This window comes from Stenella coeruleoalba (assembly GCF_951394435.1).
Source record: "Stenella coeruleoalba genome assembly, chromosome: 2".
NCBI classification, from domain to species: domain Eukaryota; kingdom Metazoa; phylum Chordata; class Mammalia; order Artiodactyla; family Delphinidae; genus Stenella; species Stenella coeruleoalba.
The window spans coordinates 41,371,739-41,389,934 of record NC_137147.1 but is presented as its reverse complement, the minus strand read 5'-3'; the positions used below and the strand labels follow the sequence as shown (position 1 = coordinate 41,389,934).

The following is an 18,196-nucleotide window of genomic DNA, read 5'->3' as shown; positions in this document are numbered from 1 at the left end:
CTTATTCCATGTAGTTCCCAAGGGCAAAACTAAGGCCAACAAGTGCTTGAAGTTACAAGAAGACATCTGTCAATTCAGTTATGAGGTGAATTTTCTGACAGTCGGTGAGAGTGCTGGTTCCAAACAATTGTGGACCTTTGAAGCCTTCTTTCAGAGAACATATGATCGATCACCTGCCGGTGACCTTCTATAAGGGATCCCTGTGAGGAGAAACTCAAACTAGGGTGTCTCTAGGGTCAAAGACCTAGCTATGTAATTCCATGATGGCTTGCCTTAAAAACATACAGATGTTTTGTAGCATTAGGAAAAATGGGGAAGGAAGTTTGCTCTTCTTCTGTGATTCTAAATGCTAAATGTGAAAGCCATTGTTATTGCGAGTCACCCTCCAGTCTTTCCAGAAAATGACTGACATTCTAGGCTTAGGAGGAGGTGTTGGATTTCCTGGCAGATGCAGAAGATGCTGTTCTGTAATCAGTCCTTGTGTGGGCCCAACCGGATTTGGGCAGCAGATGCATTGGATGTGTAATTGTGGCAGTGGCCAAAAAATGTAACCAGGCTTGGCAGTCCCAGGAACCACATGACTATCTTGAAATGTGACAACATAGGAAGTATTTTTTGAAACCAACTGCCTGCCTTTGGCAAACTTCGGTTATAGGATATAGTTTCAGCCCACTGCCAGGGGTCAGAGGTAAGTGCTGGAAGGACTGAGTAAAGCTACTGTCTCAGGAGTTCAGGTTTGTGGACCCTACAAGGTTTTCTCTTCCCGATGAATGAAGAACAAGAGGGAAAGAGTTGGAGGCAAATATCAGGATTTAAAGGACCTAATGATTCTGTGCTGTTTTTAAAAGTGAGATTTCAGGAAGCAGCGAGCTTGGTAAGAAGGTACACTTTTCAGGCATGGCAGGTCCTGCTCCTTCTCTTGCAGAAATGCACATTACTGGGCAAGTTCCACACACTTATGTGCTCATCCTAACTTTTAATTGGGGCTGTTGGACATAGAGTGGCTTCGAGGAGAGGAGAAAGCACGGAAAATAGTGGGTGACCAACTAAGAATTTTGATGTACTCCCGCTCTCTTGAGAGCCAAGCTTAATATAGCACAGGGTTTGGCAAACTATGGCTCGTGGGTCAAATCTGGCCAATAACCTGTTTTTGTAAATAAAGTGTTACTGAAACATGGCAGGGCTCACTCTTTAAGTGTTATCTATAGCTGCTTTCACGCTGTACAAGGGCAGAGTTGAACTTGAGTAGTTGCAACAGACTGTGGTCTACAAAGCCGAAAATACATATGATCAGGCCCTTTACAGAAGAAGCTGGCTGTACCATACTTCATCATGGCCATCTTTCAAGAAGATGCTAATTATACTACTATTGAGCTAGAAGGGAAAGTTAGCAGAAGTCATTAGCAAGGCCTTCTGCAAAATATTTTTCCATCTTCCATCCTACCTGCTCTTCCTTCCCTGTTCCTTGGACCTGGTCTCACCCACATTGTCATCTGTTTCCTATCATTCACTTGAATTTATTAGATGCCACACACATCATGGAGACATACCTAATAGAATAAAATATTTTGACCTGTCTGGCGCTTTCTGCCTAGTATTCTATAAAAATTCTAGGTATAGAGTGAATTTATTTAACATCTGTTGTGTTCATTAGTATATGGGGCTGAACCCATGAAATCCAGAATATGAATGACAGTTTAATGCAACAGATGACTATTTTGATCATTAACAAGGTATAGCGTTTCTTGAGCCTATATGATCATAGTTAACATGTTTTCTAAGAGAATCTTCTTTAAAAAGGGAACAGGTTTTTATTAGTGTTTAGTTGCCTTTGTCCTGTAACGAACATTATCAGAATGAAGTTTACTTTGTATCATACTGAAATAGTACCTTTCTGCTGTTGAAATTCATTTAGTTAAACCTTAGTTTGTCTCTACTGTTTTTGAGTTAATGGTACTATTATATATCGCTATAGAAGATTTTTAGCCAATCTAGACGGTTAAATAGTGTGTCTTTATTTCCTAACAAGTATCATCTAAGAACCTCATGGGTTTGTAACTGAATGGATATTTATGGCCTTTGCTGGCCAAGTGCATGTTGCTTCTGCCTGTGATTTGTGGTCTAGTGAACAACCACAGAACGTGTCCTTTACAATTGATTGACCTTTGCACAGCCTATTTTGGGCCTTCTAAGAGCATCTTAAACTAAAGAAAAACTGTACCAGGTCGTACATACTATTACTTGATCCTATTGGAAATTTTCCCTGTGGTAATTTCAAAAGAAGTATTCTTTACATTAAGACTTCATGTTTAAACTGCACTTTGAGACCCACTTATGTCACTGAAAGACTTCAGCTGCTACCAAGAAATTGTTTGCAACACAAATATGTAAGTGTGGAAATTTTAGAAAGTGTTAGCCTGCTTTGGGTACATACATCTTAGCCCAGATCATTCAATTTCTTTGCCTGCATAAACAGCTGATATTAGGGTTAATAGTCTGTTTTAGAAATAGAAAATCCAGTAAGAGGAGATAATTAGAGAAATGTTTTAAAATAATTTGCTGTAGGGAGCAGAGGAGTGCCCCAGGGATAGAGAACAGAAACACCGCAAATGTTGCAGAGTCTCGACCTGATGTTGCTCATGTCACACAGAACATTAGAAAAAGCAGAGCTCTTGTCCTAACAGAACACGTAATGCTTTCAAACTTACTTCTATTTTAATTGTGAAAATAGTGCATGTTCTTAGTAAAATGACAGTTTGAATCATACAGAAGTTTATAAGTAAAAGACTTTTCCTACTGCTACCCAGGGGGTAGCCATTGTTAAATTTTATTATATCTATTTCCAGAAATGTTTGTCTGTAGTGTACATATTTTTTCTATAGATGGAAAATAATATTTTAAAGCATTTTTTCCCTTCATAATATACTTGGTCATTTTTAATATCATTACACAACTCTACTTCATTCTTTGCTACTGCTACAAAGTAGTTTATTCAGCCATTCCCCTTTCCATATACTTGTTAACTTTATTATATGTTAATTCAAACAGCACTGCAGTGAAACAAATCTTTGTAATATGTAACTGTGCAAGTGTAATCATGGACTAAATTCCTGAAAGTAGACTGACAAAGGCTGTGTGTGTTTTAAATGTGAACAATTACTGACAAAATGTACCTCCAAACTGCTCCAATTTTTTCAGTGCTAGTAACAAGGACTTAGAATAGCCATAGCTGGAGATCCTTAAAAAGTATCATTATCATCCTAGCTAACATTTATTGAGCACTTCTGTGTGTACTGTTCCCAGATCTTTATTTACTTGTATTAACTTATTAAACCATCACAATGACCCTATGAGGTAGGCACCCCTTTTACAGAAAAGGAAACTAAAATTGAGTCACATGCAGAGGTTACTTACCTTGCCTGCCTAGAAGTCACTTAAGGTAGCGAGTGGCTGAGGATTCAAATGCCTGTCTGTTGATGGTGGTAGAAGAAGTGGAATACAGTCAGCTTGGATTGAAAGAGAGAGGATAGTGAAGCGAGAGACAGAAGTCTGGGATATAGCTGTGAATGCTTACTTCAGAAACAGTGCAGACAAATGAATAATGCAAAATTTATTCTTATGGGCAGACTGATGCTGAGAAAAACAAATGTACTGTCGAACATTTAAAGAGAATGGGGGAGGATCTCTTGGATTTTTTTTTTTAGTAGCCACTGACCAGAGATATGGAGTGAATAATGTGTCAGTCGGAAATGAAGTGAGGTTAGAAATAGACTATGTATTTCTTTACCTTCTAAATGAGTTGGTTGATTAGAGCCTGATTTAAAAAAACAAAAAAAAAAAAATCAATGTTCTTGAAGGTCCCTTGCACTGTACAAGTTCCCTTTACTAGCAAAGAGTTTTTTTGTTTTGTTGTTTTTTCAGAGTTTGAGATTGTAGGAGCAAAGTGGAAAACCAAGAAAAGAGGTTAAAGCTGTAGTCAGTGCAGGTTGAAAGCAAAGGCAGTGTCAAAGTGCCCATCCAGCAGGAAATTTTGTCCATGAATACTCTCTTATTGACAACTATCAAGCTCCTAAGAAAACAGGATGAGTTGGATTAGACAAATAATAAAATAATTAACGTTGAGGAGTTTTTTCCCCCCTCTAATTACCTTGTCAAGGAATTAGCTGTTGAAAGTTAAGGGTTTTGTAACTTAGTCACTGAACAACATAATTTTTTTTTTAATTACTGATTTTAAAAATTGGGCCCTCAAACTAAATATAGTAACAAACTGTGTTTTCCATGGCATCTCACTATTAGAGGCTTGTAGACTCTTAGAGCTTGTAGGGACTTTAGAAATGGTCTAGTCTCACCTCTTGTTTTGAACAGAAGAAAAACAAGGCCCAAAGATATTCAAGCTTAGCAAGAGATGCTGATTGAATAAACCAACAAGTAAGTTCTGGAACCTCATCTTTGCATGGCCTATCTGGTCATTTTTCCATCATACCATCTCTCTGAATATAAGTGATGTTTGCACATATTCTCAAAAACCAGTTATCAGTGGAGAATTTAATAACATAAAATGTTTATATCAATTCAATTCTAATTAATTTAATAGATCCTCTAAAGATAGGCATATATCTTAAATGCTTATTACATTTCAAGAAGAAACAAAACTAGATATTAATATGAATTATCCATTCTGTAGGTAGAACGAAAAGAGCATTTAATGTGATTGCTAGAACTTGTATTCCCATAGGACAACCTTCTCTAGGTGTCTTTAAGGGTTACCTACAATCTGTTTTAAAAGAGAGGGGAAAAGCAACTTTTTAAAAGAACAGAATGAAGGCAGTATTCTTGCTTATCAGAGAAAAGTTCTAATGGAATCACTGAAATAGGTAGCCAAAAGTAGGGTTAGAGGGGTACGGTTTAGTGAGGGTTTTGTTTACAATTTCAGTGTCCACAGCTGGTCAGTGCTATGGGCTCATCTTCAGGGGCTCTTGAGAAATCCCCATGAAGACAGCCGATAACATGACCTGTATAACAGAACGGGAGAACAAGTTAGGGAAAAGCTTCTTAAGTGCTGTCTGCATGCACACATTACAACGATAGATGAGGTGTTGATAGAGGGGCAGAAGAGTTCCCACAGAAAGTCTAGAGAGAGGGTTCAGAGGTAGCCCGGGTAAGACATCAGGCCTTAGAATAATATTCAGAAATGTTGAATGTAGCAAAAGTAGCACTAAGGGTTTAGGGAGAGGTGAACTCATTTTTGGCCGCTAACCATGTTTGAGTCTCTTGTAGTGAAGTGGTGAAGAGTGAAAAGCCAGCTTTGCACTCAATGTGTATTGCTTGTGGTTAACCTGAGGTCTAATCTTAGGAAAGAGGTTGCCATGATTCTTTCCCACTGCCTCTGAATTTCCAGCAGGATGACCTTTAGCAACACATCTGTCCTCCCTTTACTTCTGTTTCCTCTTCGGTAAAATGAGTATAATGACAGCATCTACCTCACAGGGTAAATTAAATGAAGAGCGCAGTGAGTAGAACAGCGTTTGATGCATGGTAAGCTCTGTATGTGCTGGATATTACAGTTGCTTCTATTACAACTACAGTAGTACAGTTTATACAAGCTTGTGTATTTTTCCACTTGTTTCTCTAGAACAAGTAAATAGAACCAAGACAGATGACTCAAAGAATAATACGTGTTTGAGGTTAGTAATACAGAGGACCCACCCTTCCAGGAATATTATACATGTTACCCTTCCATCAGTGATCTCTTTCATGGACTTTTTAGGAGAAAGTCTCCCCCTTGGCAAGTCTCTGTGTCCAGTGCTCTTTCAGGGACCTCGGAGAACAATTGCGTTCAGATCCTTCTGGCCTGTGTCTGTGTATCACTGCAGACTCCAGAAGCCACACAAAGGAGGGGGAGATTTGGTTCACAGGGATGAGCTTCTCTTGGCTACTGTAGCACACATCTGTATAGAAGGACCAGGGAAATACACTACTAAAATGAAGAACTCTGAGGAGTACCTCCCGCCCTCAGGGATGTAGTGATGACACTTAGTATTTTTACTAGAAGCTTTCACGTATGTTAGCTCATTTGATTTTCTCAGCACTGGGGGCATGTAAAATAAAAATGAAGCTTTCTTCCCCTTATTTTGACTGCAGTATCTAGATCTACTCTTAATCTGTTTACATTATTTTAAAAGCATTTTCAGAGTGTAGAGATTTCTCTCTGTATACTAATCTTAAGCTTCTAAAATGATCTCTTTTCAGTAACCAGGACTTAATAGCTTACAGCAGGCTCTCATGGGACCCCAGACATGGGATGTGATTTTGTCGTAATTTTGGAAATTTGCCCTAGATTGAGGGACTAGAAAGATCTGGCACCTTCTATTTCATTTTATAGGTTCAAATACCATTGAATATCACTGTGGGTTTTGGCTTGCTGAAAACATTGGTAACAATGGGGTTTTGCAAACTTTAATACTCCATTTTAATAGGAGAGAAGTGTTCAGCATTTACGCTACCATTGTAGCTATTTTATTAACATGTTAAATAATAATCAGGGGCTGTTCTAAAAACTCATCAGATTTCCTAAGCTTTTTAAAGCCATGGAAGTGTAATCCAGTCCAACTTCAAAGCTGCTGCTCTAGCCTTTGTCCCCATGATCTGGGATGTTCAGTCTCCAGATGAAATTCATGCAACTCCCTGAGTTCAGATATCAGTTACTGCCAGCTTTCAAGGCACTGTAAGCAACAGTTACTTTGCCCCCTTTTCCTGGCTACTTAAAGACTAGTTTTGAAATTGTTTCTTTTATCTCACTAGAGTAGACCTGCCTAGAAAGATTTGTTTAGAGAAAGTTTGTTTCTCTTCTTTTAGGTAGAGTGTAGGACTGAAATTAATAGCCCTACCTTGAAGCCGGTATTCCAAGGATGGGGATCCTGACATAGTAAATAGGTAGTAACTACTTCATTGTCCGGTAGCAGCTCTGTGTACCTGGCCCAGCTCTTCTCCAAGGGGACAGGAGATGCCGATTATACTAAGGTGTTCTCTGAATGTGAAGCTAGAGAAGAGCTGAAATTTTCCGCTTCAAGTTTGTTTGGTCACACAAATGACTTGGAGCCACACAGGTTTGCAAACATGCATAGAAATCTCCCACCACAATGCCATCTTCAAGTGGACTCAATGCTCCAATGGAGCAGAGGCCACAGCCACCTGATTTGAGGGGGAGGTGTGAGCTCAGGCTGGCACAGAGCGCCCATCCACAGAAGCTCTGGGGGCTCTGGTGCTGGCTTCAAGTCACCCTGATTTGTAAGATGCAGGATTGACTGGAGCGGTTTAGGAATGGGTCCCTGAATTCCTTGGGTTTCAGTTCTCTTCAGTTCAGGTATGTTACATTTTCTCAAACTCACAAGCTGTCATGGCATGAGGGCTGGACTTGGGACTAATGTATGTTCTTTCTGTTACCTTCCATCCAATGTCGGGCTTTATGTTACCTCCTCATCTGAAGCAGTATCATCTACTTTTGGTCACATCAAATGAGACCTTTCTTCAAAATTTTTACTGTCTGCTGGAGTCTGAACAAACTAATGGAAAAAAGTCCAGTTGACAATTGGCCAAGTCCAGTGGTCATTTTTAAATTTATTTATTTATTTATTTTTGGCTGCATTGGGTCTTCATTGGTGTGCACGGGCTTTCTCTAGTTGTGGCGAGCGGGGGCAACTCTTCGTTGTGGTGCACAGGCTTCTCATTGCGGTGGCTTCTCTTGTTGCGGAGCACAGGCTCTAGGCGCGCGGGCTTCAGTAGTTATAGCACGCTGGCTCAGTAGTTGTGGCTCGCGGGCTCTAGAGTGCAGGCTCAGTAGTTGTGGCACACAGGCTTAGTTGCTCTGCGGCATGTGGGATCTTCCCGGACCAGGGCTCGAACCCGTGTCCCCTGCATTGGTGGGCAGATTCTTAACCACTGCGCTGCCAGGGAATCCCCCTGTGGTCATGGTTAAAGGCATCTTTTCCTCTTTTGTGGACTTCATCCAGACGTGTAGTGCAGCAATACCGTCCTCAGTGCGACACAGTACCTAGAGATCCTTTGTCCTTGCAACAAACACAGAGCCCTTCCCAATGTTATTGCGCCCCTGAAGGAAAACAGCATCATACCATGTGTGGCTAAGTTCCCATGTCAACTCCCCTTGAACGCTGGTTCAGAAAATGTCCCCTTTGTCACACCTAATTCTGACTTCAGCACTCTCTGTGGAAATTGGATCAGGAAGACCACCCTGATCAAGGGGACAGTCTGATGATTTAAAGCTAACATTAAAAGACAAATATCTTGTATCTCAGTGTCTTCTAATGGTTTGTGTGGGCCATTGTCTAGAGGCTCTGGAAGTCAGATGTGCTTGTGGCTGTTGTGTATATACATCTGGTGGTATATCACTTTTTTTTTCTTTCTCTTTAGGACCAGGAAGAAAACAAGGGAGCAACAAGTTGGCCTGAATTCTACATTGATCAGCTCAATTCCATGGCTGCTGTAGGTATCCTTTCTGTTCTTCAACTCACAGTTTAAAATGCAAGTTTAGTACAAAGCGCACAGTTGCACAATAAGTATTCACTTGAGTAAGAACCACCAAATGTCATTATCTTTCCAAACTCTATTCCAAACGCTCAGTGTTGGGGAGAAAGGGGAGGCAGGAGTGGTATTTGGCAAAATGATTTTTTTCCAGTATGTTTTAAATAAAATCAGCACATACTAAAATATAAGTGTGTTTAATGTTATTAGAGGAAATGTAATCATAAATCTGTCCTCTGTTCAACTTTAACTTGCAATTGTTCCTACCAATCATTTGGAACTTTGATAGGGCAGCACCATTCTAAAAGTTAATACTATTTAAGAGTAGTACAATGAAACTATCCCTTCACTGTTCTCATCCTTTTTTTTTTTTTTAAACGGAGGACTTAGTTCCTGGGTTCTTGATCTTAGAGGGTACGAAGGTACTCTTTTACTCGTACAAATAAGAAAAAATTTCATGGAATACGTGGTTTAGTGGAAAGGCATAATAATGATAATGCTGAGATATCCTTGGGAAATCTTCAGTATGTGGATTTTTGGTTCAGTAATTGATGAAAATGCATTCTCAGTGTCTAAAATAATGCATTCTGATCACATAGATGTCTCTGTGATGTCAGAGTTTTGAGCTGCTTAGGGGCGTCTGTCGATCCAGCAAAAATACACAGCAGAAAACGTCATCAACATTCGAGCCTTAATAGGCTGAATCTTGTTCACATTGATAAAGCTTGGAGGCTGCTCACAGGAGAGCAGTCTTTGCCTCCGTGGACACACGATTTTAAGAGTTAATCTGTTAGGCTCAACTTTGAGTTTATTATATTCAAGCAGATGATAGCTTCCATAATACTTTCTCTACCTCTCCTTTTCCTGCCATCCACAGAGCCCTTGTGGAGAATTCATTTCTTGTCACTTAGAACAAACATTCTAGATTGTCTAATATTTTGCTGCTGCTGCAACAGTTAAAAACTGACTACTATATGTGAATCATTCACACTTTTGCTAAACTTTCAGAGGCCTTGACTTTTAGCAACTTCCTCTTTTCTAGCTTTTTCTTTGAAGATGCTTCTTCTGCTGTCACATGATGAATAATAAGCACCATGGTAAACAGGGCTGTATAAATTATAGAAGAAACTGCATAAGCTTTTGCCCCAAGGGTTTCTCTAAAAGCACAGCAGAAAAGAACAGAAAATAACCACCAAGTCCTTATAACAGGCATTCTACACAACAGCAAAGATGAGAAAAGAGTGATCTCAGCATTTGTATGAATATGTTATCAGAACATGAGTCTTGTGATAACCATCAGGGATTTTTCTACATCCGCCGAAGCAATTATAATATAGAGTCATTTACAATTCCTGCACATAAAGGTTATTTTCTGAATTTTTAAAAAAAATTTATTTATTTTTGGCTGTGTTGGGTCTTCATTGCTGTGCGCCGGCTTTCTCTAGTTGTGGTGAGCAGGGGCTACTCTCCGTTGTGGTGCGTGGGCTTCTCATTGCAGTGGCTTCTCTTGTTGCAGAGCGTGGGCTCTAGGCATGCGGGCTTCAGCAGTTGTGGAGTGCGGGCTTCAGTAGTTGTGGCTCGCGGGCTCTAGAGCGCAGGCTCAATAGTTGTGGTGCACAGGCTTAGTTACTCCGCGGCACGTGGGATCTTCCCAGACCAGGGATCAAACCCATGTCCCCTGCATTGGCAGGCGGATTCTTAACCTCTGCGCCACCGGGGAAGTCCCTATTTTCTGAATTCTTGTTCTTGGCTGTTAGGGTAAAAACAAGCGGTCAGGCAGGCTGTCTCTCTTTCTAATTAAGTCAGCCTTATTTGATGTCTAACAAGGGAAGTTGCTCCTTTGTTAATGAATTCACTTCTATCAATGGAGAAGTACTAAATAACATGGATTTTTCCTTTCTTCAAATTTTGGGACAGTTAGGTTAATTTGTCCTTTAGTGACTTACTCCATGCCTTTTCTGGATTCAGCCTGACTCGTTTCCTGCCCTAGAGGGTGTGTGATGTGCTGGTATGTGACACTTCTTCAAGAGCCTCCCTTCTCCTTCATCTAGCTCCTTGGACAACCTTTTGCTACATTCATGAGTCATCTACATTTTAATTATATTTGCTTCCTAATCGAAAGCCCTCTCTAAGAGTATCATTTCCAGGCTCTTAAATTGTCACTTTGCTCTTCTTTATGGGTTAAACACCTCACAAAGCTTTCTAATGCTTGAAGGACAGAGCCAGCATCGTTCCAGGGTTAAGGGTAGAAGCCATTACAACAGGTGATGAAATAATGAGGCCTCACCACTCTTGCATCTGTAAAGGAGCAAGGAGGCCTGATGAGACCAGAAACTCTACGCTGAGTTTTCTGGTTTTTTCACCCTCTCTGTGGCCACCACATCCTCCCATAGTTCTAGCCAATCTCTCTGGAGAATTCCTGGCAGCACACAGCAGAAATCCTAAGACATTATCCCTGGGGACTGGAAAGGCACATGACTCCTCCAGATCCTTTCCTGGCCTGGCAGCTAAGCTCTTTGGCTGTCTGCTTTGGGAATTGTCGAAGGGGGGGTTATCCACATTTTCATCATCCACTGTCTTCAGCATCAGTAGCGGCTACTGCTGTTGAGTGTGCCTCATGTAACAGGCACTTTACATGCTGTTTTAAATCCTTACAAGCACCCTATCCTCTAAGTGCTATTTATAGATAAGGAGTCTGAGACTCAGAGAAAGGTTACCTTGCCCAAGGTCATCTCATTTGGAAGTGGTAGAGCTGGAATTTAAACCTATCAGTCTAAACTCAGAGACTCCTTTCCAGTTTGCCTCTCACTAACTCAGTTTTTTAAATCCTTTGGCACGTGAAAGAGGCCTGGTAATCCCACCCCACCCCCACCCACCCCCACCCCCACCCCCCGCCTCCACCCCCAGCTTTTCTGAGGTGGGACAAGCATCTGGAGAGTCTGATAAGCAGTCCAGGTTGAGAACCGCAGCGCTTACTGGTCTGTGAAGCCCTTTGTGGAACAAGTTCAGTTACTTTGCGGAAGCTTCATAACAAGAATGCTTTGTTCTTTAAAGGACCCCTGAGTGATCTGCTGGCTTTTAACGAGTGAAAAACAATATAATAAAAGAGTGCGTGTTCCAGAGGGACCTGGGCTTTCTTGGTGTGTGGCTTCTGCGTGCAGTCTCAGGGAGCAAGGATGTGAGGTGAAGTTCAGTGTGCTTAGCGGGTTGGCTTATTGATTTCACACCAATGAGATATTTCAAACAGGAGCTTACTTAGTTCCAGACTCCATACCAGGAATGATTTCTGTGCCTGGTTTGCGCATCTCTCTCGGCCCTGCATGTTCCAGTGTAAACCTTAGCAGCTTTGACTGGAAGATCCTCTGCTAGGATGCACTTCGTCCTTTGCCCACTCCTCATGTGAACAGGGATTTAGTAAGTGCATAGAGCACCCAAGGAGGCCGCCACAAGCCAGTCCAGTGTATGGCAAGGTGCATACTGGATGTCTGGCCTAGCAGCCGTCTTCAGAAATGTAGGCAGATCCCCTTTTCTGTCGAAAAGCTGCAAATTTAGACTTCTCCATAAATGTGAAGCTTGAAAACTTGAGGCTCCACATAAATTATTCTATTTCGAAAAGTCACATTAGAATGTCAGGTTCATCTCCGTAACCTCGACTTTCTCAATACAATAAACAATCTTAGATTCAATTCTCATTGTACTACACACAGAGAAGAGTATACTGTCTTCTGTTTTGAGAGGAAAGTAATAGTCCTTATATTGGGGAAGGAAATTCCAATTTAAATTTCTTGACTTTTCATAAATCTCCTAACTCTGCTAGGAAGAACCTTAATGTAGTCTGCCTTTATTTGGAGGTTACACCCTCTCCAAGATTGTTAAAAGGATAAATATATGCATCTTTATTTAGTATTAATGAACCACAATAAGAAACGTGTGTAGTTTTAATTTGGGAGGTTTGGGTGACTAAGCTTAGGAACAAGAAGTGATGTTCATAAAAGTCTTGATTCTGGGCTGCAGATTCAAAGTGATTGCTTAAGAGTCTGAACAAGTTCAGCTGTGCCACAGGAGATTAAATGTACTTGGCTGGATTTGTGCTCAATTTTCCAGGATATGGGTCTCACGGAGCTGTGAAGAAATTCATTGGCTATTTCTGCATGCAGCCTCTTCCCCTACCATCCTCTGGTGACAGCTGTCCGGGCGCATCACCAGCAAGAGGGCAGCTTTAGCAGAAACAATTCAAGTTTACAAAACAAGACTTTACTGATTTTTATTCCACTTGCCATAAATGATACTGATATATGTTTGCTTTGGGCTTCACCATCCTAAGTGTGAAGTCAAATTTAGGTTTTTGTTAGCATTTAGTTACTTAATGCTTGTACTGTTAACTTGAAAAAAATTAAGTAAAGTCACCCCTTGATGATGTGTGGACCTGAAAGAAAGGGAGAGACTGGACCATTGAGACACGTGGATAAGAGCCAGATGTTTTTTTCTGTACCCCAATCTGTCTCCCAACCATGCATTTTGTCAAAATGGGTAACAAGTAAAAAGACTGAGACTGGACAAGCACATGTTAAGAGTAGGAGGAAGGCAAGGGACCTGTGGTTCCGTGGGGTAGAAGCACCTGGGGCCATAAGACTTGGCGATACTTTTAGTACATTTAGGTGATCATGGCATAAAAGGAATGGAAAAGACTTTTTAACAAGTCTATGAACCTTAATCATTTCTAAAACTTAAGCATTTACTCCAAAGGAATTGTCTATCTTTGTATCAGGTCCAATTTAATCGTTCCTCTTAAAAAATAATTGGATGTAACAAAAAATGTAAAAAATTACACTTTTTTTTTTAAGATTACACTTTTTGACTGAGAAATGGAAGAGAGAGCATGGAAAGATTGCTGCCTGCCTCTCTTTGATAGTGTGATAATGTTAACTTTAATTGTCAGATTGTTATATTTAACTATAGGTCTAATCTTCCCTTTTCTATCAAATAAATAGTAATATCTTCATCAGAGTATAGTTATAGAATAGTTACACAAGTGTTTGGACAACTTAATCTCTACTAAGATTTCTCAACATTTTCTTAAAACTTTATTTAAATTCAAAAGAAGTAACTTGTAGTACAGAGAATGAATTTGTGGAATTCTTGGCGCTTTTGGTCTACATTTTGGCTTGTAGTAAATCTTGGTCATATTATTATTGATTATTTGTATTAAAAGTGATAGCATGTAATCTGTGGGCTTGTCTTACTTGCACTATAATTAAAACAAAAATTGAAGAAGTAACTTTAGTTTTCTTTGCATAGAGAAAATCTCTGCTGGCTTTAGAGAAAGAAGAGGAAGAAGAGAGAAGTAAAACTATAGAGAGTTTGAAGACAGCACTAAGGACGAAACCAATGAGGTAATTTTTATACTGGGTAGCGTGTACTACTTGTCTCTTTTCTTTTTCTGCTTTTCTACTTTCTTCTCCCCTTGTTTTTTCCCTTCCTTTCTTCTTTATTTTTCTGCAATAGCCAAACTCTTGAGGAAGTCTTAAATTAAAAACATGTAATTGAACCGTGGATGAAATACTTTAATCATTGAACATTCAATAAATTGTTTTTCTTCGGTTAAAAGATATGCAGACATCCATGAAGGTGGCTAAAATACAAAAAGGCAGAAACTAATAAGTGTTGGTGCAGATGTGGAGAGATTGTAACCCTCATTCATTGCTGGGGGGAATGTAAAATGGTGCAACCATTTTGGAAAATAGTTGGACATTTCCGCAGAATATTAAACATAGTGTTGCCATATGAGCCAACAATTCTACTTCTCGATATATAGCCCAAGGGAAATGAAAACATGTCCCTAAAACCTTGTGTGCGAATATTAGCATTATTTATAATAGCCAGAAATTGGAAACACCTAAATTCTATCAACTGATCAATTGATAAATAAAATGTAACATATCCATAAAACAGAATATTTTTCAACCCTAAAACGGAATGGAGTACTGATACATGCTACAACATGGATGAGCCTTGAAAATATTTATGCAAAGCGAAAGAAGCCAGACACAAGGGACCACGTATTGTATGATTCCATTTATATGAAATATCCAGGAAAGGCCAACCCATAGAGACAGAAAGATAAGTGGTTGCCTGGGGTTAGGGAGAGAGGAAAATGGTCTTTTGGGGATAATTAAAGTGTTCTAAAATCAGATAGTGACCATGGTTGCACAACTCTGTGAATATATTAAAAATCACTGAATTACACATTTGAAAGTATGAATTTTATGGCATGTGCGTTATATCTCAATAAAACGGTTGTAAAAGAAATGGATGAGCAATCAGCTTCTACTGTGTGCCTCCCACACGTTCATTTTCCATTAATCCTCTAAGGTTTGGTGGGATATGGGGGTGCTTACAGGTGCATTTCATCAGCACTAGTGCTACGAATGAAGCTTGGCTAGGTCTGGGTGATGTGGTTGGATGAAATAGCTGAGAAATAAAATTCCCTATATTTGACTATAAAATGCTAGGAAAAAATGTACTGATTCCTCAAAAATCATATACAGTAGTATATCAAAAGTTTTCTAATCTGTCCTAACAAGATCAGTGTTTCCCTCTCTATGTGTGTTCTGCATTCTCAGATGTTAATGGTTATCCAAGGCTAAATAAGTTTGGAAATTTCTGGAGTAGTCACATCAACAGGTTATGTTACTTTTGAACTTTTCAGAGGCTTAACCTACAGATGTGTATTGTGAATTATTCTCATTGATTGACTTTACAGTTAAATAAGTGCTATAAATATCAAAAAATTAATGTACAGTAATAAAGTATTGCTTTTATTTGTTTTATATATTGGGATTCCATATAGCATGCCATACAAAAGAAGGTTTCTGCTATAAAACTAAGGAGATAGATTATCATTTGTTTGGCAAGTAAATATCCTGGAGTTTAAGGATGGTCTTTGACTTTTCATTGGTATGGGGCGTGCCTGGGTCAGTGGTCAACACTTAAACGTGCCTGAGGACTGGATGCTATCATAACACAGGATCAGCAGATGACTTTAACCTAAGGTGAATATTCTGAATGTCTTCTTGTTCCTGGTTTTCTGTGGTTATAAGATCTGTTCATTGGTTATTCATATCGGTTAAGTTCTTTTTAACTCAATTGGAGATTTTTTTCACACTTCTGGTTAGACCTGACCATTGGGTCTGGGCCAAGGAGGAGGCCTCCAATTAAGAAGACTTCATGTAAGCCTTTGGGTACTTTAGGAACTACATCTTCTTACTTTCTCCTGCCCACCAGCCCCCTAAACCTTTCTGTTAAGGGCTATTAAAATATTCCAAAAAGACTTAAGTCTGATACATTTTAACCTTCTCCTCGTGACAGGTTTGTAACCCGATTCATTGACTTGGACGGCCTGTCATGTATTCTCAACTTTCTAAAGACCATGGACTACGAGACCTCAGAGTCTCGAATACATACCTCTCTCATTGGATGTATAAAGGCGCTAATGAACAACTCTCAAGGTCGGGCTCACGTCCTGGCTCATTCTGAGAGTATTAATGTAATTGCTCAGAGTCTGAGCACAGAGAACATTAAGACGAAGGTGGCTGTGCTGGAAATCTTGGGCGCTGTGTGCCTGGTTCCCGGGGGCCACAAGAAGGTTCTGCAGGCCATGCTGCACTACCAGAAGTACGCCAGCGAGAGAACCCGCTTTCAGGTAGGTGCTTCCTCGCCACTTCTTCATTCCTGCCTTAAGACCAGTGCCTTTCCTGGCCCCGAAGGGGGAATGTTAACTTGAGATTTTCCCCTGTGGTGAGCATTCACGATGGGACTTCAAGCATTTCCTTCTTCTTAGGTAGAGAGTAGAATGTTCTTTCTGTAGTTGATCAATCTGAGGTTGTGGATTTACAGTAGTCCCCCTCTTAACTGCAGTTTTGCTTTCCACAGTGCTAATTACCTGAGGTCAACTGCGGTTAAAAAATATTAAATGGAAAATTCCAGAAATAAATTCCAGAAATAAGCTTTAAATTGTGCAGCTGTTCTGAGTAACATGATGAAATCTTGTGCCATCCTGCTCAGTCCTTCCCAGGATGTGAATCATCCCTTTCTCTAGATACCCACACTGTATACAACACCCAGCCATTAATGTAGGAAAAACATAGTCTATATAGGAATATATATAGGGTTCAGTACTATCCATGGTTTCCGGCATCCACTGGGGATGTTGGAACATATCCCCTCTGAATAAGGGGAGACTACTGTACTGAACTTAAAAATGTAGCCCTGCTTCCTACACATTATATAAAACACTTTTTGATCCACTAAATGGGTGTTCCCTGAAAATTTTATGTGTTGCCAGTCTTGATGTAGTATCGATATAAACAGTGAGATTACATCACCACATGGTTTATACTCAAATATAAAAAGTAAGCAGAGTTAATGAAGCACAGTCTTTTGTACTTTGTATACATGTATATGTAAACATATATGATGTAAGAATTTTGAAAGTAGAGTTTTTAGGACTAATCTTAAGGAAAAAAAGGTAGCTTTCTGTGGATCAATGTAATGCTGACTAAACACAAGCTTTTAAAAATAAACTTCAGAGTATTAAAAAATTAATAAAATGAGTGTACGGTTAGTAACTATTCGGTCCTTTGTTTTTACATCTGTATCCTTGGTAGACATTAATTAATGACTTGGATAAAAGCACGGGGCGGTATCGAGATGAAGTGAGTCTCAAGACTGCCATCATGTCCTTCATCAATGCAGTGCTAAGCCAAGGCGCAGGAGTGGTAAGAGCCTCTGTACCACAATTTAAAACATATATTATTAAAGAATAATTTTTAAAAAAAGATTACCAACTGTGTAGTCTAAAGAGCTTAAAAATGTATTCCATCACCCTTTTACTTTCAGGAAAGTTTGGACTTTAGACTTCATCTTCGCTATGAATTTCTGATGTTGGGAATTCAACCTGTAATAGATAAATTAAGGGAACATGAAAATTCAACATTAGATAGGTAAGTCACACTATTATGAGATAGTTCATGTGTTTTCCTTGTGTATAGTGCCAGTCTGTGAACTACTTGTGACCTAAGGAACTTGTACCAAAATGTTAGACCAGGTAATGATGTTTTTATAGTAAGATTTTCTCGATGAAAGAAGCAGCACTTGTGTAGAGAACTTAGTGTAGGTTTTGGCATTAGGCTTGAATCCGTATCCCAGTCCTGCCGCTTACCTGCTGTGTGTTCTGGTCAAGTTACTCAATTTTTCTGAACCTCACTGGGTTTTTTGGGTTTTTTGTTTTTGTTTTTTTTTTTTTTTTTGCGGTATGTGGGCCTCTCACTGTTGTGGCCTCTCCTGTTGCGGAGCACAGGCTCCAGACGTGCAGGCTCAGCAGCCATGGCTCACAGGCCTAGCCGCTCCGCGGCATGTGGGATCTTCCCAGACCAGGGCACGAACCCGTGTCCCCTGCATCGGCAGGCGGACTCTCAACCACTGCACCACCAGGGAAGCCCCCTTACTGTTTTTATATGTAAAGAAATAGTGATGATGATGATAACACTATTCTGCAGAGCTGTTATGAAAGCTGACTATAAAACATGTGGAATCACATGGCACCTTTGATAGACATTCTATGAATGTTAATTTCCACTTTCCTGTTCATTTGCTCTTG

At 39.9% G+C, this 18,196-nt stretch overlaps 1 protein-coding gene across 5 annotated transcripts in view; it reads left to right on the top strand.

Moving 5' to 3' along the window:
* Nucleotides 1-18,196, top strand: part of DAAM1 (dishevelled associated activator of morphogenesis 1) — a 303,703-nt gene that overhangs the window by 226,092 nt on the left and 59,415 nt on the right. For all 5 annotated transcript variants that reach the window (XM_079909187.1, XM_079909188.1, XM_079909186.1 and 2 more), the window contains 5 exons: nt 8,428-8,499; nt 13,837-13,931; nt 15,907-16,240; nt 17,205-17,315; nt 17,437-17,540. In XM_079909187.1, the coding sequence (XP_079765313.1) occupies nt 8,428-8,499; nt 13,837-13,931; nt 15,907-16,240; nt 17,205-17,315; nt 17,437-17,540 (716 nt within the window). The remainder of the gene's footprint in view (nt 1-8,427; nt 8,500-13,836; nt 13,932-15,906; nt 16,241-17,204; nt 17,316-17,436; nt 17,541-18,196) is intronic.